Below are 26,300 nucleotides of genomic sequence, written 5' to 3' on the forward strand. Positions count from 1 at the left end.
GGGCCTGCGCAGACTCGGGTTTCAGCCTGCTGTGTGTTTCAAGGAAGGCTTGCTGGAGGAGGTGAGTTTGAGCTGAGCCAGACTAAGGAGGGAGCAGGCATTAATGGAGGGGTTCTCGGAGCCCCTGAAATCCTCGGGAGCAGGAGAATCACCCGATCCGATTTTGGTGGAGCCCCCGGGTGGGGCGCGAGCAAAGCCAAGCATGGGCGCCGGCCGCGCCAGCCGTGCTCCCTCCCCCGCCGCTCTCGGTCCTCGGCCTCCCCGCGCACCAAGCCCCAGATGCCAGTGGCTGTTCCAGAAAACTTTCCGCGGAGGCGCGCACTGAGCATGCTCGGCCGCGGGGCGGGCCTGGGGTCCGGAAGCTGCCCCAACTCCGCCTGCACCGCCACTTTTGGGGTCGCGGGTCCCCAGCCGGCCATGGGCTTGGCAGGCACCCGTGGGTGCGCCGCGTGGGTGCTGGCCGGGGGCCTCCTGGCCGCTGCCCTGGCGCTGCCCGCGGGGCCCCGGGACCGAGGCCGGCCCCCCACGGGCCCGAATCCCCTCCAGCGCCCCCTGGGCGCGCAGCTTCCCCCGGATCCCCCCGCGGCTCCCGGGGCGGGGCCCGAGCGGGAGGCGCAGGTAAGGAGCGCCCGCCCCGACTCTCGGTCCCTAGTCCGGGGGTTTGGCTTCACCCACGGCGGCGCCGGGGAGGCCCCTTGGGGTTGGGGAAATTACCTCCGGGAAAGCGAGGGCGGGATCTGAGTAGGATGCGTCTCGTGCTCCTTAGTGGATCCCGCTGGGAGCAGGAAAACTCCCCGGAAAGGTGGAGACAGCGGTGCGGCTGGCGGCTGCGGGCGTGGACCTTGCTGGCGGCCGGGTCTATCCAGCTCCGCAGCCTGAGAGCTCTGTGCCCAAGAGCAGATCGCTTCACTTCTTCTGTCCGTGTATCCCGATCCGTAACCCTTGCAGGGTCTACCCCAGAGGGTCGCTGTCAGAGTTGAGCTGAGTTCCTGAATGTAGGTAGAGCGTCGTAGGCAGGTGAGGGGTCCGTGACTACAGCGGTTGATAAAGGGGACTACTGGCTGGAGTTTTATGGGACTGCAAATTTAGCCACTTTATTTTTTATTCTTTTTATTTTTATTTTTTTTTTGCCTTTTGAGGGCCGTGCCCGCTGCATATGGAGGTTCCCAGGCTAGGGGTCTCATCGGAGCTGTCGCCACTGGCCTACGCCACAGCCACAGCCACAGCCACACCAGCGACCTACAACACAGCTCATGGCAATGCCAGATCCTTGACCCGCTGAGTGAGGCCAGGGATCGAACCCGCAACCTCGTGATTTCTAGTCCAATTCGTTTCTGCTGCACCACGATGGGAAGTCCAAATTTAGCCACTTTTACTTCACCCTGCCCCTGCCTCTGTGGACTCTAACTTGAGCTCTGGCTGTCATTCTAGATTCTCGCTGCCCCCAAATCTCTCATCGGTCCTGCTGCAGTTCCCTCCTGATGGGCTCTGATGACTGCCCTTCCGGACTGCATCCCTAGGTTCAGTGCCCACTCCTCAGCCTCCAGCCTTCCTGACGGCTTCCTCCGGGTTACCGTCACCCCCTAATTTGTGCTCTTTCCCACCCATTGCCCCCAGACCTCTAGGTGACCTGTCCACATATACATCTGACCACTTCCTCCCCTGCTTACACCTCCTTCCACCCCGACCCCTGTTGCAAATCCAGGGTTCTTTCCCCAGGAATGTCTGTCCGGTGGCCTGGCCCATCGCTGCCCTGCGGTCCTGCCAAGGCCCGGCTCCTCTTGCGCTGTTGAGTTTTCTACCTCCAAGCCCCAGGGCGCCGGCTCCACGTGCTACAGATTTTTAGGTCTCTTATGTGAGAGTCCGTTCACGTTCTATCATCGGTTCGTAGGGTTTCACTAGAGAAGACAAAATAATAGCCTGACGTGAATGTACGGAGCTTTTATAAAGGTCACAGGTGAACCTTTTCACATGGTCCTTTCACCTGCTCCTACCTGATGAGGTGGGAAGTTTCTGGCCTCTTTTGTCCATGAGAAAGCCGGTGCCCAGGGAGCCATGCCCAGGCCCGTCCCCTGCGCTCCCTCTGGCCCCCGTGTTCAGAGCCCACGCACCTGTCCTCGCCAGCTCTTTCCTTTGGGAAGCCAATGCCAGCACGTTCTGGTGGATGCTTGTCGCTAGTCTCTACGAGGGTGCTTTGAAAACTGGAACGTGAAAGCTGACATTAACGCATCTGTCCCCTCCTGCAAAGGCTGTAACAGCCAGTTATAACCATTTCCCAGATGTTCCAGAACTGCTGTGCTGAATACCTGGTAGCCCAGGTCACACTGTGGCTGTTTAAATTTAAACACGTCAGGTGCTCCGTGGCCCCATGTGCTAGCATGTTGGACAACGCAGACCATGGAGTGTTCCCATCCCCGCAGAAAGTTCTGCTGGAAGTTTGTGGGAAGGAGAGAAGCAGTGGAGGCTTGAGGCTTCTCTCCTTCCCACAAATTTCCAGGAGGCTCCTGGGTGTTTATGGAAGGTGCCAGATTCCGTTCGGGGCACTTGAGATGTAAGGGAAGAAGGTAGTCTCTGCTCTTAAGACACCTACACTCTTGGGGCAGGAGAAAGACCCTGAATGGTGTTAATCCACAGTGTGGCAGCTGGTGGTTCAGGCTGTAGAGACAAATACAGGGCAAAGCGGCCTGGAAGAGACGGTCTTGAGTGCTGTCCAGATAGAGTGGTCAGGAAAAGTGCCTCGAGGTGCCAGTTGGGCAGAGCCCTGAATGGACGAGGGAGGGGCTTGGGTGCTTCTGGGGGAAACGCTTTCCAGGATGAGATGATAGCGAGGACAGAGGGCAGAGGCGGGGTGTGCTTGGTGTGGTCCAGGGCCAGCCAGGAGGCTGGAGTGGCCAGAGCTGGGGGAGGAGGGAGAAGCAGGAGAAGGGAGGCCAGAGGATGAGGAGGGGCCAGATCGGGAGAGGCCCCATGGACGATAGCCAAGACTCTGGCTGTTATTTTGACTTAGATGGAAGCCATGGGTGGGTTTTGAGCAGGAAAGTGACACAGTCTGACTCATTTGTTCAAAGCATCCTCATGGCAGGTGTGAGACTAGAGGACTGAGGGCAGAGGTGGAAGAAAAAGACAGAGAGGAAGCAGCAGGAGGATGGAGGTGAAATGGGCCAGAGGTTGGTGAAGGGCTGCTGAGAAGTTGTGGGCTTTTGGATATATTTTGAGGGTACAGCTGGTGGGGTTTGCTGGGCTTGGATGTGGGTCAAGAGGGAGAAAAAGAGGAGTCAGGGCGAAACCGTGGACTTGGGCCTGAGCAGATGGAAGATTTGGTCTTGCTGAGTTTGACACACCTACGAGCATCCAGGTAGAGAGTGAGTGGTGGGCGGGTGAGTCTGGATTGCTGTGGAGGGTGGGATCTGAGCTGGAGGTCTATACCCAGGAGTGACCGCTATACACCTGCCTTTAACCCCAGTGGGCCTGGCTGAGTTCCTCTTGGGGATCCGTGTGGACTGGATCCTCCTGGGGATCCGAGTGAGGCCTCGGGGTAGAGAAACAACACCAGGGCCCGGCCAGGAAGAAGAGAGGATCCAGCAAAGGAGGTGAGGAAATTGGAGTTCCCGTCGTGGCTCAGTGGTTAATGAATCTGACTGGGAACCATGGGGTTGTGGGTTCAATCCCTGGCCTCGCTCAGTGGGTTAATGATCCGGCGTTGCCGTGAGCTGTAGTGTAGGTCGCAGACGCGGCTCGGGTCCCACGTTGCTGTGGCTCTGGCGTGGGCTGGTGGCTACAGCTCCGATTCAACCCCTGGCCTGGGAACCTCCATATGCTGCAGGAGTGGCCCAAGAAATGGCAAAAAGACCAAAAAAAAAAAAGAAAAGAAAGTGTAGCTGATTTTATAGAAAGGGACCCACAGGTCAAGGGAGGAATGTGTTTTAGGGAGAGGAGGCACCACAAAAATGTTCACCTCCTGGTCCCTGGAATCTGTGAGTGGGTTACATCCCAGGGTGAAGGAAGATTAGCATTGTAGGTGGAATTGGGGTTGTTAATCAGCCAACCTTCTAAAAGGGAGGGGATTCTGGATTATCCTGGTGGTCCCAGTGTAATCCCAAGGGTCCTTCAAACTGAAGGAGGGAGGCAGGAGAGAGTCGGAAGGGGATGTGACATTGAAAGGAGGTCACAGGGATGCACTGGGAGGCCCCAACCTGCTGCCGCCGGCTTTGAAGCTGGGGGAAGGGGCTGTGAGCTGAGGGGTAGGGGTTGCCTGCAGAGGCTGGAGAGGCAGAGCCTCCAGAAAAGAATGCAGCCCTGTCTGCGGAATCCTTGGTTTTAGTCCGGGGAGACCTGTGTTAGACTCCTGACCTCTAGAACCGTGCAGTAATAAAGGAGTGTTTGTTTTAAGCGGCTCCATTTGTGGTGCTTGTTACAGCCGCTGCAGGGTGCTCATACACGCCCATACCGAATGCTGCTGGTGAGTTGTACGCAATGAGGATGAGAACTGGCCTGCAGTGAGGCCTTGTAGAGGTCACGGTGACCTTGGCAAGTGCTGTGTCATCTTGGGGGGGGGTCACCAGGGAGGGGAAGGCTGCGCATTGAAGGGTGGTATGGACGGGCGGTTGGTGTGGTCTCTGTGGGAGCGGGCTGCTCACAGTGTCACCCCAGGGTGGTGACACTCAGAGACTTGTAAGACCCCAGGGAGCACCGGAGGGTTTGCTCTCTGGGCCCCTGGGATCTTGCCCCTCCCCGTCGAGTGGAAATATCTGTTGGGAGGGCGGCCTTTGCCCCTGAGTGAGGTCAGGGGCCTGGCACAGAGCCTGCTGTGCAGCAAATGCTGGGTGGGAGAGCGCTGGAAGGTTGCAGGGGCAAAGGCTGTACAGGCAGGCGGTTCTGTGGGGCTTGGGTGCACCCCGGCACCACTGTTCTCCCCAGAGACCTCACGAATGGATTGTAGGGTTTTTTTAGTTAACTGTTTTCTAGAACGGATTTAGATTTTAGAACAATTATGCACAAGGTACAGAAAATTTATATCCACCCCCTGCCCAACACAGCTTCCCCGTTACTAACATCTTACACTGGTAGGTCCATTTATCATAGTTAGTGGTCTAATTTTCATATGTCACTGTGAAAGTCCATAGTTTATTCAGATTTCCTCAGGGCTTTTTTTTTTTTTTTTTTTTTTTTTTTTTTGTCTTTTTGCCTTTTCTAGAGCCGCACCCGTGGCATACGGAGGTTCCCAGGCTAGGGGTCAAATCAGAGCTGCAGCTGCCACCTACACCATAGCCACAGCAACTCGGGATCCAAGCAGCATCTGTGACCTACACCACAGCTCACGGCAATGCCAGATCCTTAACCCACTGAGCGAGGCCAGGGATTGAACCCGCAACCTCATGGACCCTAGTCGGATTCGTTTCCGCTGTGCCACGATGGGAACTCTGGATTTCCTTAGTTTTTGTACCCGACGTCCCTGTCCATCCCAGGACCCCATCCAGGACACCTCTTTACATGTACTTGTCACCTCTCCTTAGGCTCCGCTTGGCTGGGACAGTTGGAGGACAGGGTGGGGATTTCGCAGGGCACCCTCTGCTGGGATTTGCCGGGTGCTTCTAGCAGCATGATTTGTCGCTGTGGGTGTTGACCTTGAACGCTGGACTAGTGTTGGCCAGGTTGCCCTGCCGTGAAATCACCCCCCCCTGCCCCCTCCGCCCCTTCTGCACTGTACGCGTTAGATGTTACCATGAGCAGCTGCATGGATGTTCGTAGGAGATGCTCTTCCTGCCAGATGGCAGCAAAGACTTACTCCGTTGGCATCCGTGCCTGGCACAGGGCGTTCTTCTTCTGAGGAGGCAGCACCTCGTGCTACCTTGTGGATGGCCCTCTGAGCTGGTTGTCCTGGCCACACACACCTGTCCGGAGAGGTCTCGGGGGGTGGCATTCACATCAGGCGTGAGGGGCCTGGAAGACCCCAAAGGAACAGGCAGGGCTCCCATCACTTAGTCTCTGTTATTGTTGTGGCTGCCGTTGTTATTATTGCGGTGGTGGTGGTTGCTGTTATTGCTGTGGTTGCAGTGACGCATGGGCACATGCTCCTCATTTTAAGAAGTGAAACAGGAGCTCCTGTTGTGGCGCAGCGGAAACGAATCCAACTAGTACCCATGAGGATGAGGGTTTGATCTCCAGCCTCGCTCCGTGGGTCGGGGATCCGGCGCTGCTGTGGCTGTGGTGTAGGCTGACAGGTGTAGTTCCGATTCACTGCTTAGCTTGGGAACTTCCATATGCCATGGGTGCGGCCCTAAAAAGGAAAAAGAAAGAAAGAAATGAAACAATGCAGGTGGCCTGGAAACAAGAGGGTTCCCCCCCATGCTGTGCACAGGCTTTTCAAAATAATATGTGGTTATGACATACGATCTTACATATATACACTTATATACATAGTGTATTGTTAAATATGTCATTATAAATTGTATGTATAAATAATTGGTGTTAAATATATTAATACCTACATATACTTCCAAATTATCAAATATATATGTATTAACCAAGAAACTATAAATGAACAAATTCATATAAAATATAAACATACATACATAAATATAATGATTAAATTTATAATAATACAATAAATATATAAAAATGCCATTTTCATAAATGAGACCATATTATTAATAATTTGTGCCCTAGTGATCTCTCTCTTTTTTGGGGGGGCCGCACCCACGGCATATGGAGGTTCTCAGGCTAGGGGTAGAATCAGAGCTACAGCTGCCAGCCTACACCACAGCCACAGCATATGGGATCCAAGCCGCGTCTGTGACCTATACCATAGCTCACGGCAACGCCAGATCCTTAACCTGCTGAGTGAGGCCAGGGATCGAACCCGCATCTTCATGGGTTCCTTACTGCTGAGCCACAGCAGGAACTCCTGCTTGATTTATTTCTTTGTTTAGCATGTGAGCTGCTGAAGCCAGCACTATTTCTTTGTTTATTTATATTTATAATGGCGGTAAAAGACAACAGAATTTACCGTCTTTAGCATTCTTAAGTGGACAGTTCGGCAGTGTTAAATGCATTCACACCGTTGTGCTTCTAGCTCCAGGACTCTTTTTGTCTTGTGAAACTGAAACTCTGTCCCCATTAATCAACAGTCCCCTGATCTCCCGTCCCTCAGCCCTGGGAGCCACTGTTCCGCTTTATGTCTCTGTGGCTTTGACATACCCACTGTAAGTGGAATCATATGCTCTTTGTCTTTTTGTGGTTGTCTTATCGCACTTGGCCTAAGGTCCTCAGGTTTCATCTGCATTGTGGTGTGTGACAGGATTTCCTTCGTTTTTCAGGGCTGAATGATATTCCACTGTATGTATGGGCCATTTTGGCTTATCCTTCCATCCCTCAGTGGACCCTGGATTGCTTCCACCTTTTGGCCATTGTGCCCGCTGCTGCCGTGAATAGCGCTGGGCCTGGCCCATTTCGAGGGCTCTTGGCAGCAGGGCACAGTATCATTATCATCATTATTTTACAGTGGGTAGGCCTCGGGCCTTTCCAAGGCTCAGGATTTCACAAGGGTGGAGTGCACAGATTGACTGGGCAAGTTTTCATCACTGAACAAGGGGAAGCAAGCTGGGTTGAGGCTTTGAGGTCCACACTTTACAGACCAGGGATCTGAGCCTCCGAGAGGCCGAAAGACTTGGCCAAGTACACACAACGAGGATATGGTTCCAGCTCCAATCCAGTTCTCTGGACTCCCAGGCTAGTGTTTCATGTGCCACTCTGAAACCTTGCAGGATCTTAGGAATTCAGAGGCTTAAGGCTTCCCTGGCATCACAGGGTATGTGAAACGCAGACCCGGGATTCGAACTGGGTCTGTCTGACTATGAAACGTCTGCTCCGCTCTGCCGCCTCCCTGGACAGTGCCCAGAAACGCAGTTATGTGATCCTGAGCTCAAAAGCTGGTGGGGAGGGTTGACTTCGATTTCCGACAGACTCCGGATAAAAGAGTAGCTCAGCTGCACGTGAGCCATTTACAAACAGGACCTGTGCCTCTTCTTGCCAGATGCTCTTCAGGAATGTCTTTGTGTCTTTTGCGTTTTTTTTCAGGACTTGCCCAGGGTCACTTGGCCCCTGCCGGAAAGCGCTCCCTTTCAGAGTGCAGGTAAGGTTTTCGTTGCTTTTTGTTGTTGTTTTGCCCCCAGGAGAGAGGAACCAGACCCTAAAGCCAGAGCCCCCCTGCCTCGGCCTCCCTCGCACTCTGCTCACCTGTGTCCCCGACAGAGCAAGAGCTGCTGTGCAAAGCCTGGACCCCAAGGTTAGGCGGTCGGTCTTGATTCTCCCCTGAAGGGGTCTGAGGAAGAAAATGCAGAATCTATATATTCGCCAAGCATATGAGTTTCTTTTTGCTGCTTTAACAAATGGTCACAAATTTTATGGTAGCAACAATGCAAATGCATTCTTCACCTTTTGGCGGGGGAGGGGGCAGACGTCCTTAACCAGTTTAACTGGTCTGGATTCAGTGTCGCCAGGGTCCCCCTCGCCCTGAGGCCCTGGGAACAACACCCTTCCTCCTCCTGCAGGCTGTGGGCTGCCTTCCTTGCATCCTGCAGGTCCAACCAGCAGCACAGCATCCTACCCACCTCCCCCTCACCCCCCCATGGCCTTTGCCACCTGTTAGGTCTCTCTGCCTCCCCTGTCAGGCCACCTGGGATGGCCTTTATGGCTCCCTGGATAATCCAGGTTACTGCCCCATCATGAGGTCCTTAACTTAATCACATCGCAGAAGCCCCGTTGACTTATAAGATAACATATTCACAGGTTCCTGGAAATGGGACCTGGGTATCTTTGGGGACTGTTATTCTGCCCATCACACCGGGTGATGGGCAAAGGGGAATTTGTTGGCACTGCCGGATGGATCTAGGAGCCGCGTTCTCAGGGCTGGCCTTTCTCTTTCCATCGCGGCCTCTGCTTTCCTCTGCTGAGCATCAGTCTCAGGAACATTCTTTCCAGGTTCTGGGAAAGACAGCTGCTGGCAGCCCCGGACTTTCAGGAGCCTGACTGCTGCCACTTGCAGAGCAGAAGAGACGTCCTCAGGAGCTCAGCAAGCATTCAGGGCAGAGCCATGGGCTCAGCCTGAGTCCCCTGCCAGCCCCCGACCCTGTCACTGGGCCGGGGACAGAGAGAGTTCTGGGTCCTGTGCCTGTTTCTGGCTTCCTAGGGCCCAGGATGGGCTGGGATCCAGGTTGGCCCCGTTTGTCTGTATAGACTGAGCAAGAATCTTACTGACTAGCTGGGGGGCGGGGGCAGGGGGCCCTACGGAGAGGGTCCTGGGCAGCAGAACAGTCTTTTCATTCAGAATCCACTCAGCGCAGACTCTGAACACACCTCCTTATTCTGTACCAGGAATGAGTGTGTTTCATTGCCTGGCGGAGTTAAAAAGTATTGTTTATATCTTTTGGTAACTCCCTGCGGTCTTTACAGGTGACAAAATGCAGTGTTTTCATGTGAGTGAAATGGTTGGGGTAGCATCACCGCAGTCACAGTCCCAGAGACCTTTCAGCCACTGAGGAAGCAAACGCGTTGTTCAAGGGGAGTGCGATGTGCTGAGGGCTGTGGTCACAGCGGGCGCAGGCGACGGAGGAGCCAGGCCTCTGGGAGGCCTTCAGGCAGGGCTTCCTGGAGGAGGCGCTGCTCCGCCGAGTCCCAAGGAGTGGCAGGCAGCAGGACAAGGGGATGGAGGGACAGGCTTCCAGGCATGTGGCAGCCCAGAGGCGAGGGAGTGACTGGGCGTCCAAACTCCTGCACAGACGGGACAGATGGCCCACGTGACAGTAGTGATGGGGGGGGCCTCTGGGCAACGGTGCAGCAGGTGGTGATGGTCACTGTTTTTTTGGTCTTTTTAGGGCCACATCCATGCCATATGGAAGTTCCCAAACTAGGGATCGAATTGGGGCGGCAGCTGCCAGCTTATGCCGTAACCACGGCAACGAGGGAGCCGAGCCGCGTCTGTGACCTACACCGCAGCTTGTGGCCACGCCAGATCCTTAACCCACTGAGCGAGGCCAGGGATCAAACCTGCATCCTCATGGATACTCTTCGGGTTCTTAACCCGCTGAGCCGCAGCGGGAACTCTCTGATGGTCACTTTAGAGCTCCGTTTCCTTCGGTACTGTGTGTGGGTCGTAGCTGCGCCTGTCCTTGTTCAGGTCTTCAGCAGGGCCTGTGGATGGACCTTCCAAGGGTCTGCAGGGGCATCGGCCATCAACACCTGCACCAGAGAGAAAGCCCAGAGTGGCGTTAAGGTTTTATGTCCAGCAAGTGGGGCAGGAAAGCATTTGTCTCTTGGCCTGCGGGGCTGGGCCGGGGTCCAGAGGTGGGCATCCTGTCCCAGTTGTGTGACTGACTCACACGGTCCCCAAGGAACAGCTGACTGGGGAAGCCCCTGCCCGTTTCCAGGGCGCGGCTGTCACCTCCCCAATGCTCACCTTTGTCCCCACTCCAACGCCACGAACTGAATCAGCCACAGATACCGTTTTAGGAGAAAGATATCAATTTTATCTTGGATCCAGTTCCACATCTTTTTTTTCCTTCCAAATTTTAATGTTCTCTTGCACGTATATTTAGAAATTCTATAAAAAGGGGAAAGAAGCACTTCTAAAGCCCTTGCTATCAATACCCTGTAAGAAAGACTGAAAAACAGAATGCATTCTGAGTCAAGCTATGGTTTCTATTTGAAGAGACGATAAATCTTGAGTTCCCACAATTCAGGTCGTCTCAAAGTACAAATTTCTAGCTTTAAGCACCCATGGCTCATAAACCCTTCAGCATACAGTGTGTCATGTAATGTCGCCTTGAGTGGTCCTGTCTGACACTTAACCACACCCCCAGTGAGGAAACCTGTGGCTCAGAAAACTCAGCTGACCTCCCCAGGGTCACCCAGCTGACCAGGAACAGAGCAGCACCCACTCAGGACAACTCCTGCCACCCCATCCAGTACCTCTGAAGTGACAGTTGTGTGTACACACAGTGCCGGTGGATTTTCAGGGTTCTCGAGGAGGTACTTCACGTTGCATGGCTCAGCGGGCACTGTGCCCGTATGCCCCCAGCGGCATATGGAAGTTCCCAGGCTGGGGTCAAATCAGAGCTGCACCTGCTGGCCTACACCACAGCCATGGCCACGCCAAATCTGCAGCCTACTCTGTAGCTTGCGGCAACACCGGATCCTTAACCCAGTGAGCAAGGCTAGGGATTGAACCCACATCCTCCTGCATACTAGTTGGGTTCTTAACCCCCTGAACCACAACGGGAACTCCTGAACCCAGGGTTCTGATGCCAGGCGTGTGAGAATCACCCCCAGCTCCTCCCTGGTCTGGGCTGGGGCCCGGGGGTGTTCACTTCAGCGCACAGCCGAGGTCAGGAGCACGCACTTTGAAAAAACACGCACATGTGCCTTCAGTTCTGTGCCTCCTAATGAGAACACCTCATTCTCTTGGCAAAGGGATGGTAAGTCTTTCCCCTAATCCTTCACTTACTCAGCAAAGATTTTCCAGGTGCCATCCACATACCACCTGCTTTGCCTCTGGACCGTAACCCCTGCCTTTCTGTATCACATAAGGCGTGTGCATTGCTGTGTTGCAGTGGAAGCACCGTTTGGAATGACATTCAATAAGAAAGTGGAAGCTTTTCACCTGCCCCTGACCTCTGCAGCCTCCGGTGGGCCACACATTCATTCCCCCCTTGCTTTTCTGCCGTCATGGCCCAAGATCTTGTTGAAAAGAGAGTCTGCGAGTATACACCGCCTGGTAAGTAAGACGCTTGCTGCTGTAAAAGACATGTCACAAGTTGTAAAGAAACCGGTTTTGCACCAAATGTGTAGAAAATGTCACAGGCTTTTGTTTCTCCAAAAAACCTCTTCCTTCTCTTTCACTAAATACAGTTATCATTGGAGAGCAAACCCATTTTTCTTCCCAGAGGGCTGCTTCTGTACAACATGCAGTATTGAGATGAATAGCATGCGTGCATTTGAGCATCAGCCAACCTTCGTCGGCTGGTTCTAAAGCAGGACAAGAGGTCCTGCTTTAACCAGACCCACTCACTTGTACGTGTTATAAGGCTGCTGCTTCTGATAATAGTGGGTTTTTTTTTTTTTTTTTTTTTTTGGATTTTCTAGGGCTGCACCCGCGGCATTTGGAGGTTCCCAGGGTAGGGGTCTAATCAGAGCTATAGCCACTGGCCTTTGCCAGAGTCACAGCAACGCGGGACCCAAGCCACATCTTTGATCTACACCACAGCTCACGGCAACGCCGGATCTTTAACCCACTGAGCGAGGCCGGGATTGGACCCTCAACCTCAGGGTTCCTAGTCGGATTCCTTTACCACTGAGCCACAATGGGAACTCCAGTGGTGAGCATTTTCAACAGATATTTTCTACTTGCCAGATTTGGGGCCTAGCACTTTCTTTTTGTCTTTTGTCCTTTTTTTTAGGGCTGCACTCACAGCATATGGAGGTTCCCAGGCTAGGGGTCTAATCAGAGCTGTAGCTGCTCGCCTACACCACAGCCACAGCAACATGGGATCTGAGCCCCATCTGCGACCTACACCACAGCTCACGGCAACGCCGGACCCTTAACCCACTGAGTGAGGCCAAGGATCGAACCCACATCCTCATGGATAATGGGTTAATGTCCTGGGGTTCGTTAACCACTGAGCCACGTCGGAAACTCCCAAGGGGCTTGGCGCTTTCTAGCCGAGATCTCACTGGAGCCTCAATACGAGTTTCATAAACAGATACTATTTTTATTCCCATTTTATGGATGGGAAACGGAGGATTGGAGCAATTAGGAGATGTGCTCAGGGTCCCACAGGTTGAAGTGGCAGAACCAGGCTTTGGAGCCCCTGCGTCTAATTCTGTTCCTTCCGCACGTGTTGTTCAGATACTGGGTAACATGCTGGCTGCCTGTGGGGCTGTCTTTGACCTAAGCGTTCATGATTTAAAATGGCTTTGGATACATGGGGTTCAGCTGACAGGTTGCCATGGGCACAAGCCCCTTCTTGGTCCCCCACTAAGCGTTTGTATTACTTTCCTAGGACTGCAGAACAAATGGCCACAGACTTGGTGGCTTAAAACTAGGGCATTTATTCTCTCCCTGTTCCAGAGGCAGGAAGTGCAAAGCCAAGGTGACAGCAGAGCCATGCTCCTTCTGAGGGCTCGTAGGGGAGACTCCATCCTCGTCTCTTCCAGCTGCTTGTCATGTCCTTGGCTTGAGGCTGCATCACTCCAATCTCTATGTTCAGACTCTCCAGAGAATCAGAACTGGCAGGATATGTACACACACACACTTTCTCTCTCTCTCTCACATACACACACAGAAGGAGATTTATCTGAAGGAATTGCTCATGTGGTTGTGTGGTGTGGGTGTGAATACTGTGTATGTGGCGGTTGTGTGTTTGTTGTGTGGTTTGTTGGGGTGTTGGTGGTTGTATGGGGTTTGGGGTTTGTCATGGTGGTTGTAGGTTTCCTTTGGTGAATATGTGTGTTGCATATTATTGAAAGCGCATGTTGCATGGTTGTGAGTCTGTTCTCCAGAGCAGACTGGAGACCCAGGGAAGAGCTGAAGCTGCACTTCAAGTTGGAATGGGATCTGCCACAGAATCCCCTTTGCTTTCGGGGGGAACCTCAGGCTTTTTCATGAAACCTTCACCTGATTGGGTGAGGCCCACCCACACCATGGAGCTCCACTTTATTTAAAGTCCACCCGCTTAGACGTGAATCTCATCAGAAGGTACCTTCACAGTGACATCGGGATGTGTTTGACTAAGTATCTGGGTACCGTGGCCCAGCCAGCTGACACGTAGCATTTGCTGTCATGCTCTGCTTCCACCTTCGCTCTGTGTGTCTCCTCCTTTTCTGTCACTAATAAAGACACTTGTCACTGGATTTAGGGCTTGCCTTATATCTAGAATGATCTTGAGAGCCCTCGCTTAACCACATCTTCAAGGACCCCTTTTCCTGGTCACACTCCCAGGCTCTGGGCTACAGGACGTGGCGCTGCCATTCAGCCACTGTGGTGGTCATCTCTCTCCTTTGCAGTCCTCCCCAGTGACAAGTGGCTCATCCCCTCTCAGGGCAGCACCTGCGTGCTGTGTGTCCCACCCCCTCCTGCGTGGCTTTGCCCAGTCAGCTGTGTTTATCTGGTTGCTGTTTGCAGGACGCTATGCGGGGATCAGAGGATGAGAAAGCCAGGCACCTGCCCTCAGGGACTCGTCGGGGTCCTGGCACATCATAGTGGGAGACTGGGGTGAAGGGCAGAGACTCAGGCATTATCAGAGGTCCAGGAGCTCAGGCTGCACGTGGTCAACGTGTTTTCGGGAACATCGCTCCCCACCCCCACCCCCACCCCCACCCCCGCCCCGTGTCTTTGTTCACGTCTCTGCAGTGAGAGGGTCCCACTCTCACTGGAAGAATCGTAGGATGTGGAGGCACGGAGCCCGGGTAGAGGCCAAGCTTCCTGCCTGTGCAGCCTTGGGCAAGCGGGTGAACCGTCCTGAGCCTTAGTTTCCGCATCTTGAAAACGGGAGGACTAGGATTCGGGTGTGTTCCATGATGGGCATACGCCTGGCACGTGGGAAAGAATCGCCATTGTTGGGATTGTCGGTATCACGGAGAGCCTTCTAGTCTGTGATTCAGAGTCAGGCTCCACCCACTGCAGATAGAGATGGGCGGGGCCGGCAGCGGGGAGGTGGGGTCCGCAGCGGGGGCGGGGCGGGCCCCCCCAAAAGCTTCCTGAGTGAGGTCAGTGTCCAGTTCCGTTTACAGGATTGTCCATGCTGCAGCTGTGGGGCCTTCGGGGTCGGGGGGGTAAGGGTGACAATGAGCAGATATTGGTTGTAATTACGAGGGGCAGCAGGGCTGGCATCTAGTGGGCAAGGCTTGGCTTCCCATTGGTGTCCTTCCCGGGGAGCCGAGGCTGGAGGAAGCCTGACCTGGGTGGAGTCTCCCTCTGTTGATGACAAGGTCCGGCCCACGGTGACTCCGTCCCTGCGGTGTGGCCGGGTTCCCCAGCAGTGACTCCCAGCAGGCGCACAGGACACGTGGGCTGTCATTAAAGGATGTCTCCAGAGCCCTGCTCACGTTCCTCTTGCTGAAGTGCCAGCCCTGGTTTGCCGAGTCCCTGCGACACTGGAGTCATTCACATGCACCCAGACCAGGACACAGCCCTGTGTGATCTCACGTCCACTGTCTGCTTTCCTCGTAGGTTATAAGTTCCAGTCTTGAAATACTCTTTTAAAAAAAATCAGGACCAGAACTTACTCTGGCAGAAGTAACCCCTCTACCCTCTTCTAACAGTTCACCTGGTGCTTTTATTTAACCCGTGTAGTGTGAAATGTTTCTCATTTTACATAATTTCTCTATTTTATCATAGCATGGAGATACTTCAAGAGATCTTCAAGGAACTTCTGAGAACGGAGTAATTTTTCAGAAATGTGCAGTGGTGAGTGTTCACGGGTGGTTTATACCTTTGCTAAAATGATAGATTAGTAGCGTTATGTATTTTTAAAACCTTCAGGATTTCCCACTGCAGCTCAGCTGGTTAAAGACCCGACATAGTCTCTGCCAGGATGTGGGTTCCATCCCTGGCCTCACCCAGTAGGTTAAGGATCCCGTGTTGCCGTGAGCTGTGGTGTAGGTTGAAGAGGTGACTGGGATCGTGCATTGCTGCAGCTGTGGTGGAGGCCGGCAGCTGCAGCTCCGATTCAACCCCCAGCCCGGAAACTTCCAGATGCTGCAGGTGCGGCCCTAAAAAGAAAAAAAGAAAACTTCAAATCATGTGGTTATCTGCCCATGTCTGGACACCAGTGAGGAAGTGACCCACAGGATTTTATATTTTATCTTTTTATTTTTAGTTTTCTTTATATGTTTTATTTTTGGCCGCCCTGGAGGCAGGTGGAAGTTCTCAGGCCAGGGATCAAATGCACGCCACAGCAGTGACCCAAACCGCCACAGTGACAACGCCAGATCCTTAACCTGTTGCATCACAAGCGAACTTCGAGGGCTCTTCTATTTTATACATCAGCAGTGGGACTAGGATTTTTGGGTAACAATGAAGTTGTTAATGAAAATCCTCTGTGATCATTGAAATTGAGCAAGTGTATTGCTTCCGCTCAGATTTTAGCATTGCTGTGGTGCCTGACGCTTTAAAATTTATTTAATGGCTTTTAGGCCTTCGGTCCTTACTAATCCCGTGGGGTGGCTTTCACGTGATCCTTGTGTTGGGGGTCCCTACGCCCGCCCTCAGCTTCCGAGGTGCTCTAGAAGGACTCAGGGAACTCAGAAAAGCTGTTCTACTCACAGTAACAATTGATGACAGCAGCGTGACATAGATCGAAGTCAGCAAAGCAAAAGGCACCTAGGACGGGGTCTGGAGTGACCAGGCCCAGGACAGCCGGTCTTGTCCTGGTGGAGTCGAAGGACCAGCAGCTAATGTGCCCACCAGTGATGAATGGCATCAGCCAGGGACACTCACTCAAACCGTAGAGTCCAGGGCGTGGAGCTGCCCTTGGAGCTGCCCTGGGTTACCCAGGTCGCTTAACACAGCTCGGCCCAGGGCCCCACTGTGAATCACATCATTAGCGCAGACCACCTGCCGCCCTAGGCCATAGGTATATAAACACACTCTTATCAGGGGTTCCCGATGTGGCTCAGAGGTAACAAATCCGACTAGTAACTAGGAGGATTTGGGTTTGATCCCTGGCCTCGCTCAGTGGGTCAAGGATCCAGTGTTGCTATGAGCTCTGGTGTAGGTCGCAGACACAGCTCGGATCCTGCGTTGCTGTGGCTGTGGTGTAGACCAGCAGCTACAGCTCCGATTCGACCCCTAGCCTGGGAACCTCCATATGCCACAGTGAGACATTACAAAGACAAAAGATAATAATAATAATATAAAAAAGAAAAAAGAAAGACACTCTTATGAGGCAGGATGTTCCCAGGGCTTTCGTGGCTCATTTCCCAGGATCTGGTCCAGGGCCAGTCCTCTCTTGGGGAGGTGCAGGGGCTGGACGGCCAAGCCTGCTGAGCCAGCCATGCGCTGCACAGCCCTCACATCAGCCCAGGCCCTTGGCTCTCTTGCTCCCCTTCCTGGATCGAGATGGTGCTGCCAATCTCTCACATGTCCTTCTAGAGACATTTTCTGCCACGGGCGTGCAGTTATGACTCGGCGGGGGGGGTGGGGAAGCACACGTTGGGAGTGTGTTGGGGGGGGACACGTACCTACACACACCTTCCTTCTTCCCCTTTTTACATAGGTGCCAATATCCTACACACAAAGTTTCACAGCTTGGAGTTCTCGTTGTGGCTCATCAGGTTAAGAACCTGACTAGCGTCCACAAGGTTGTGGATTCAATCCCTGGCCTCACTCTGTGGGTTAAGGATCTGGCGTTGCCACAAGCTTTGGTGTAGGTCACAGATGTGGCTCAGATCCCGCGTTGCTGTGGCTGTGGTGTAGGCTGGCAGCTGTAGCTCCAATTCGACCCCTAGCCTGGGAGCTTCCATATGTCGCAGGTGCAGCTCTAAAAGAAGAAAACAAATTCTCCGACCTGCGTGTTCCCCTTATTGCATTCCAGAGCTCACTGTGCCTGGCACATACCTTGCTTCCCTGTCTTGTCTTAGCCCCTGGGGCTCTTTCAGCAGCGCGGGGCTGCAGGAAGGGCAGCAGTGGTGGGAGACGGGCTCAGACAGAAGGAGCAGGGCCAGGTTGCAGACGTCAGAGGGGGAGCCGAGCTTTCAGGCCACTGATGGCTTCCAACAGATGAGCTATTCAAACTCGTGGCCAGGCAGATTCTGGAAGTGGGAGACTGACCAGGAGATAGGAGACCAGCTCCGGGCAGTGCCGGAGTTCACGTGACCATCAGAGACCCTGCGCCGGCTTCAAAGTGATGGAGTAAGAAAGAGCCACTGTTTGCTTTGGTGACACCAGCCGTCAGTTTCCCCAGCCTGACTGTGGTTCTGTGCGTGGATGTTTTTCTGAGCTCCTCCGTGGCGTGATGGCCCAGCATTTAAGAATTTTGAAACTGTCTCAGGGCACAGCTTGGCAGGCAGGAGTCGCAATCCTTCCGGTGCCTTTGAAATCGGACCTGATAAATTCTCAGAATCTCTGAGCCGGAGTCCCCCACCTCTGCCTGAAGACCTAACGGGCTCTGGTCGAGCTGGGGCCTGGGGTTGGGAAATGGGGTTTGCCTGCGCGTCTGGCCTCACTGCCCCTCCTGTCCTAGGTGACCGGGCAGAGCGAGTGGCCGGTGGTCCACGTGCAGCTGCTGGTGCACAACACCCGGGCGCCCTCGGCCACCAACCTCTCTGACCTGCTCTTGCTGGACAACGTCACCGGCCTGAGCGTGAGGGAGTCGGCTGGAAACCAGACCTCCAGGGGGTTCCAGGCTTTCAGGAAGAAGTTCCTGCAAGGTAACAGCAGGGCTGTGATGTCCGGGGGAGGACATGGTGAAACCACGGGCAGATACAGGGCCCAGGACGTGAGGCAGGTCTGTTCTTCAACACGTGACCCGTTCGTGCAGCTAAGCCTCCAAACGGATTCTCTGATGGGGGCATCTGAGGAGGAGACCCCCTGCTTGGTATCTGTGGCCAAGAAGCTGGATTTCTCACTTAGCTTGAAACAGGTGGGATTTGGGAAGCGAATTTTTAAAATGTATATATTCAACATTTATTATGAAACCTGTCAAACGCAGACAAAGAGTTTACAGTGAACCCCAGTGTATACATCAGCCAGATACCAAAATTACCATCACTCGCTAAAGTGAAGAGCTTGATCCGGGAGTGCTGGCTGACTGCCCGGCAGAGGTGGGTGGGCTTCGTCACCCACTGGCCATCTCGGGCCGGCGCCCCAATTCCTGCAGGAGCAGAGCGGTCGCTCTTCCTGCCGGCAGCCCACCCCACGAGGAAGATGGGCTGACCAGCGGTGCACCCCAGAATTCCCATCGGAGGGGTGCGTCGCCCAGTGAGAGGCCAGCCCTGTTTCAGGCTCACGGACAGAAGCATCAGGGGTGGTGACAGGTACCTCCTCTGCCGATCGCTGTCCCTTTGTTCTGCAAACTTTCTGGACTGGTCATTAATCTGAGGGTTGCCAGAGACGACGGGCCCTGGGGAGGGAGATCAGCTGTTGGTCAGGATGCAGGACAGCCCTGCTCCCCCCAAACCCCCACCCACTGCCCCTGCGTGTGTCCTTCTGGGATGGCCGGTGGGACGGAGAGATTTTTTCCTGCCCTGTGAAGTCTTTGGAAGTGACTCAGGGTGTCGCACTTTTGAAATAAACTCAAAGGTCCCTCTGTACGCAAGGCTGGACGTTCCCCCTAATTCTAATACCCGTTCAGATCACATCCAGCCACACGATTCCACAAGGAACATCAGGGGGTTTGCGATATGATTAAAGGACAGCCCTGAGTTCATCACACAAAGATGCTCTAACAAGGACCTGCCAGCACCTTCCTTTTGCAAACTCTCAGGGAGAAATGAAAGGTTCAGAAATGAATCCCCTACTGATAGAAATCCTAGTATATTCAAGTGCAAAAGGCATTAAGACCCGAAACCAAAACTTTTTTTTTTTTTAAATGGCTGCACCCCCCTGCATATGGACGTTCCCGGGCTAGGGATTGAATCCGAGCACAATTGTGGCAACCCCAGATCCATCAACCCACTGAGCTTGGCCAGGGATAGAACCCAAGCCTCTGCATCCACTGGAGCTGCTAGAGTCGGGTTCTTTTTTTCATTTGGGGGCCGCACCCACAGCATATGGAAGTTCCTGGGCTAGGGGTTGAATTGGAGCTGCAGCTGCTGGCCTACACCACAGCCACAGAAAGCAGGATCTGAGCTGAGCCTGTGACCTCCACCACAGCTCACGGCAATGCTGGAGCCCTTACCCAACTAAGCAAGGCCAGGAATCGAACCCGTGTCCTCATGGATACTAGTCAGGCTCATTACTGCTGAGCCACAACAGGAACTTCCTGGAGTTGGATTCTTAACTCACGGTGCCACAGTGGGAACTCCTGAGATCAAAATGTTTACCCTTGTAAGTTTTGAAGTCCAAAGTCAAATTTTTAAAAAGATTCCCCAGACCATCTTCTGATTGTTTTTTTCTGTCCAGACTCTCCCCACTCCCAGAGGGTTGTTGCTGCTGGAAGGGGTTGGGGTTCCCACAGCAGCGGAAAGGGTGCAGCCTCTTGGCTCAGCAGCTGAATGAGTTGGACGCCAACTTTCTCGCAGGCTTCCCTTTTTAAAATTTCCAGAGGTAAAGGGACACAAGAGCCTTATCATGTGGACGCAGTGTGGTCTGGCCGCACAGTGGGATGTTACTGGATCTGAATGAAGTGCTCATATCCTTTCGACATGGATGAACCTCAAAGACAGGTGCTCGGGAAAGAAGCCAGATGGGAAGAGCACCCCTTGTGTGATTCCATCTCTACGAGATGCCCAAAAGGCCAGTCAGGGAGTTCCCGTTGTGGCTCAGCAAGTTAAGAACCCGACTAGGATCCATGAGGACGCAGGTTCGATCCCCGGCCTCGCTCAGTGGGTTAAGGATCCGGCGTTGCCGTGAGCTGTGGTGTCCGTTGCCGATGAGGCTCATGTCCCACGTTGCTGTGGCTGTGGCGCAGGTTGGCAGCTGCAGCTCCGATTCAACCCCTAGCCTGGGAACTTGCATAATGCCATGGTTGCAGCCCTAAAAAGACCAAAAAAAAAAAAAAAAAAAAAAAAAAAAAGGCCAGGTAGTCCCCCAGTGCAGATTAGTGGTGCCTGGGGTGGAGGTGGCTTTGGAGAGTGAGTGCCATCGGGCACGAGGCTTCTTTTTCGAGTGTGAGAATGTTCTGAATCAGAGGTGGTGACGAAACAACGTCCCAGCGTCCCAAGGCAGTAGCCAGCATGGCAGTCACTACCCGCGTGTGGCTTTTTAAATTTGAACTCATTAAAATGAAATAAAACGAAACCCGGTTTCTCAGCCACACCAGCCACATTGCAAGTGCTCAACAGCCACGTGTGGCTGGTGCTCCTGTGCTGAGTGACACACAGACAGAGCGCTCCCATCACCACAGAACGTTCTAGAGATCAACCCATTGACTAAATGCTACGACTGCTTCCCTCTTCTCCAAAAAAAAATAGGTCTCTTTTTTCATCGTAAGGGGGAAAAACGTGGGATAAATGAAAGTGGAGACAAAAAACAGGGACTCAAATAAAAAAATAAAATCAGGTGGTGGTGATGGTTGCACAACTCTGTAAATAGATGACAAAATTCTTTGAATCTCAGGCTGAGAATGGGGCACGTGGGGTGACATGTAAATTTCATCTCAAAGCTGTTTCATTCACATTTCTGCATCCACCCACTTGAGACAGGCAGCCACCAGTCTCAGCCCCTGGGCAGACACAGCTGTGTCCCCACACCGGCAGTCAGGGTCCCCTCCAGGCCCTGGCTGCGGTTTAGAGGCATCCGCCAGCAAGGGCAGGGATGGAGGCCTTTCTCTCAGTTTCAGTTGCAAGGTGCCTTCCGTTCCTGCCAGGCGCCCGGAGCCCAGCCGGGACGTCAGCTCAGCGGGAAGAATCCGCCCTTGGCAGTGAGGGTGGGCACAGTCCATTTCCAACAGCAGAGGAAGGGTCCCCAGGGCACGCCGGCTCCCGCTGCAGAAGGCGGAGCTGAGACACCGCTGTCTCCTGCAAACCTGCAGACCTGCAGGGGTGGCCACCCTGTCACCTGCTCTCTTTCCGGGTCGCTGTCTTTCCACCCACCACTCTGGGCCTGCTGTTCCCCCTGGACTGGGGAATGAGTGTGGCCCCTTCCAGGGGCAGAGCCCCCTTCTCTTGAGAACTGGCGTTTCCGTCCTGACCTCTAGGGGCTTTGGGTCAAAACTCATCTCCGAGGGAAGCATCGCTGTTTCTGTAATTAAGCCACCAAGGGCCAAACAGAGACCGTGAGGCTGGAGGGGACCCTTCATGAGCCCGAGGGACCGTCCCCCACACGCTCTCCCAGGCCCAGTCTGGCGCTGCGTCCGTGCCCACCACTGTACCCACGGAACCCACTGCCTGAAGGTGGCAGGGAGGCAGCTCAAGTGGCTCCGTCCTCCGAGGCCCAGAGTCCAGCAGAGACTCTTTTCCTTCGTTGTGTGGGTGGGACTGTTGGGAATAAACGAGTCTCCATCTGGACTTGGAACAAAGCACAAGGGCTCTGGGGGTCCTAAGGGTGTGCGCTAAACGACCCCTGAATTACAAAGCCTGGCCCGCCTCAGCCTCAGGCAGGGCTGGACGGGGCGGAGGCACCCACTGGCCGCCCTGCCAAGTGAAATAAAAAGGGGGGGGGGCTGTGGAGTTCCTGTCGTAGTTCAGCAGGTTAGGAACCCAACATGGTGTCTGTGAGGATGTGGGTTCGATCCCTGGCCTCACTCAGTGGGTTAAAGATCTGGCGTCGCCTCAAGCAGCCTAGGTCACAGACGTGGCTCGGATCCTGCATTTGTGTGGCTGTGATGTCGGCTGGCAGCTGCAGCTCCAATTCCATCCCTAGCCCGGGAACGTCCATATGCTGCAGGTGGGGTCCTAAAAGAGGAAAAAAAAAAAAGAGGGCTCCTGAGAGCACAGCGGCCCAGGTCATCCTCCCTGCTACGGAGCCTGTGGGGTCCAAGGGGCCCTCCCTGCCGCCGTTGGCGGTGACTCTGGCCTCTTTGGATGCGTGGCTTTTGGGGGAGGGAGGGTGACAGAGGCCCGCTCTTGACCTGTGTGTGTCTTCCCTCTGAACAGTCGGAGACTCCTTCTCGGTGCAGTACACAGCCTGGCTCGAGGCCGGAGGCGTCGGGAGTGGAGAGGTCCTCATGCTTCCTGCCCTGCTGTCCTTCCAGACCTCGTCACCGGTACTGTCCTCGTGCCTTTCACTCCTGTCTTGTCACTGTTGTAGAAACCTTGGGCACAGCGTCCGCTGGGCGTTCTTTCCTGCCTTCCGTCCTCCGTTCATTCGGTGGTACTAGGTTCTGGACGAGTGCTCGGGCCCGAGGGTCTCAGAGACTTTGCCGGGAACCAGGCTTTCTCGTGGCTCCTTGTGACTGTGAGTTAATGCGTTAACCGGTGTGGGCCTGATTATAAGGACCTGTAATCCATAGATGTGCATTTCTCATCACCGGCTCTTGTGCGGAGCGAGCCCTCCGTCAGTAGTTTCCGCCTTGGGTTGGTTTGCCGGGGCTCCCGGGACGAGAAGCCGGATACCAGATGGCTCCAAACAAGAGCAGTGTATCTAATCTCAGGCCTGGAGGCTGGAAGTCTGCATCAGGGTGTGGGCAGGTTGAGTTTCCTCTGAGGCCTCTGGCCTTGGAGTGTAGACGGCTCTCTTCATGGTCGTCCCTCTGCACGTGTGTGTCCTAACCGCCTCTTCTCATAAGGGCGCCGAGCATATTGGCTTGCGACTCATCCCCATGACCTCATTGGACCTTAGTCACCTCTGCGAAGGCTTTGTCTCCAAATGCGCCTTCTCAGGTGCTGGGGTTAAGGCTTCAGCATATGGATTTTGGGGGAACGTGATTCAGCCTGTAGCCCCGTCTCGTTCCATGTGGGTGGTGGATGTGGTTGGTTGCATGGCACGTGCCAGGCGCCCTGCCCCCCCGGGGATACAGAGGTGATCTGTCCCTGTCCCCCAGGAGCTTCTGCGCTCGTTCCTTTGGTCATTTGGTTCTGACTTCAGACCCTGGAGAAAGTTCCTTTTGATAGATGTGGGAAAGGAGCCTTCCAGGTCATGTGACAGAATCAAAATCTGACTTCAGGGCAGCTGGCTCCTTTCACCCAAGGCGGACGGGCCCGCGTGCAGCATTTCTGCTGTAAGGAGAAAACTCACCCTCGATAAAAGTAAATCAAATGAAAGATTCCCAAAAGGTAAAGACCCGATGCGAGGAAACTGTATAAAACTGTCAGAAAAGACAGATGTCTCAGAAAACCGTGAAGGGCAAAGTCGAGAACCGAGGACAATGGATAAAACGTGGAGATGAAATGCTCCAGAAGGAATACCGTCCCTGATTCAAAGGACGGAAACCCGGCTACGTTAAAATCAAAATTTAGGATAAGGCGACCGTCAGAAACCACCAGTGGGAAACTCAGAAACCCAGTGAAACCGGAAGCCTCCACCTTCTCGAGGAGAGCTGTGTGGACCCTGGGCCAGGGCGGCTTCGCGCCTCCCGGAAGTGTCTGGAGAGGCTGATGTGGCAGCGGGAGGTGTGGGGTCGCATGAGGGGGGCCTCCACCGACTCCAGGGCCACATCTCTGGCCGTCACGCCCTGATGGGTCCTGTCTGTTGCTTTGCTTGGTGCCTGTCTGTGGCATCTCAGCCCCACCCCACCCCTCACTACAGTGCCGCTACGTGAGCCCGGGGACCCCATCACTCTCTTCCCAGGTGGGTTTTCAGCGCCAGAAGTAGAGCCCAGCCCACGCTGGGTGCTCCGTACATATTTGTTGAGTAAATGAATGAATGAATTAGATTCGTGAACTAATGATTCTCAGGCAGGTTTTTTTTGTCTTTTTTGACTTCTCTGAGCCTCAGATTTCTCATCTACGAAAGGGAGACTGCCCTACACTGTCTCTTGTCTAACAAGGTACAGAGATGATTGTATGTGTGCACATGGCCTGCGGGCTCCTTTGCCTTCCAAGCCTTCTAGGGCTCTCTGGGCAGTTGTGTGGACAGAGCGGAGAGGCCCCCTGCCCCCCTGGGGACCCCAGAGCTCTGGGCTCCTGCCTCCCTGCATTAGACGGCATCGCCCTCCCTAGACCTGCCTTAAAAGCGGCTGGTGGAAGGCCGGTGTCTGCGGAGCGGATGAGTGCTGGACAGCGGGGAGGGGCGCCTCGGCCTCGTCCTCCACCCGGTTCACCTGGCTGGACTTCACAGTGTCTTTGGGGGACTCCTGGGCCCCCTTGTGTGACACAGAGAAGGTCGAGGGTATTGGAGGGTGAAAACGATCAAAGTCTGAGTGAGGCTCACATCCGCACTGGGAACCTCGGCCTGCTCGGCTCTGAAGAGGCTCACACTACAAATGGGAGAATAAAGGAGTTATATGAAACTGCAGGCGCCCAGAGTTCCCGTCGTGGCGCAGTGGTTAACGAATCCGACTAGGAACCATGAGGTTGCAGGTTCGGTCCCTGCCCTTGCTCAGTGGGTTAACGATCCGGCGTTGCCGTGAGCTGTGGTGTAGGTCACAGACGTGGCTTGGATCCCGTGTTGCTGTGGCTCTGACGTAGGCCGGTGGCTACAGCTCCAATTAGACCCCTAGCCTGGGAACCTCCATATGCCGCGGGAATGGCTCAAGAAAAGACAAAAAAATAAAGTAAATAAATAAAAATAAAACTGCAGGTGCCCAGCTAGATGAAATCCTTCAAGTTAGAGTAGAGCCGGTGTCTGCTATTTCAGAGGCGGGAACGCTGCCCTTGGCAGTGTGTTCAGGAGCAGTTCAGCGTCTCTGGGCTTCAGTTTCCCCCCCTGAAAAATGAGAGGGGTAGGGAGGGTCCCTGCAGACTTCTTCCAGTCCTGCCACTTTACTTATTTTCTTAGAACTTCTTTATTTTTTGGCCGTGGCACGCGACAGCTCAATGTGGGATCTTCGTTCCCAGACCAGGGATCAAACCCCGGCTGCAGTGGTGAAAGCGTCACATCCTACCCACTAGGCCACCAGGGAACTCCCCTAGTTCTGACCTTTTAAATCGGTGCCTGAGCAATGGAAGGGGCAAAAGAAGTAGTTGCCATTTCCCGATCCTCAGAGCACGAGGTAGGTGCTGTCAGAAACACGCTGTGTGTGCATGTGGAACATACGTTTTTGAACACACGCTCACCCACGCGTGCACGTGCACATACAGATGTGCACACGCGCCCCACGTTCACACGAGGTTAGATGAGACAAGACCGAGATGAAGGGAGGTCAAGAGGGAAAAATCTAGAACATTCATATCCAGCTCCCTACTATAAAGTGTCTAAATATCCCGCCCACCTTACGGAACCACCCCTGGATCTCATGGGGCCCGAGTTTCCTCACTTCAGACCGGGATCCATTTCTCAAGCCTCGGAGTCGACGTAATTGCCGCGGGACTGAGGATTTGTGTTTGGCAAAGAGATGCAGACAAGCCGGGTGGCACAGCACTGTCAGCCCCTCTCTGCTTAGACCCCGGGTGTCAGAAAACACAGGAGGAGGGGCCAGAGGGAGAGGCGAGCACAGCAGAGGAAACCAGGCAGTGGTCCCGCGGGTCCAGAAGACCCTGAAATTCACAGGACATCTCGAATATTCCGAAGCACAGGAACAGGAAGCGCCAAGGGATTGTCATACGTG

General features: G+C 54.1%; 1 protein-coding gene across 2 annotated transcripts in view; it reads left to right on the plus strand.

The window, feature by feature from the left end:
• EVC2 (EvC ciliary complex subunit 2) overlaps positions 344-26,300 on the plus strand; it is a 130,176-nt gene continuing 104,219 nt past the window's right edge. Inside the window, exons 1-6 of one of the 2 annotated variants that reach the window (XM_021100987.1) lie at positions 344-618; positions 8,077-8,131; positions 11,607-11,770; positions 15,392-15,460; positions 18,237-18,423; positions 22,750-22,859. In XM_021100987.1, the coding sequence (XP_020956646.1) occupies positions 418-618; positions 8,077-8,131; positions 11,607-11,770; positions 15,392-15,460; positions 18,237-18,423; positions 22,750-22,859 (786 nt within the window). In that variant the 5' untranslated portion in view covers positions 344-417. The remainder of the gene's footprint in view (positions 619-8,076; positions 8,132-11,606; positions 11,771-15,391; positions 15,461-18,236; positions 18,424-22,749; positions 22,860-26,300) is intronic. The other variant, XM_021100986.1, reaches the window with a different exon arrangement.

The sequence above is a fragment of the Sus scrofa genome, chromosome 8 (genome assembly GCF_000003025.6).
Source record: "Sus scrofa isolate TJ Tabasco breed Duroc chromosome 8, Sscrofa11.1, whole genome shotgun sequence".
Lineage (NCBI taxonomy): Eukaryota > Metazoa > Chordata > Mammalia > Artiodactyla > Suidae > Sus > Sus scrofa.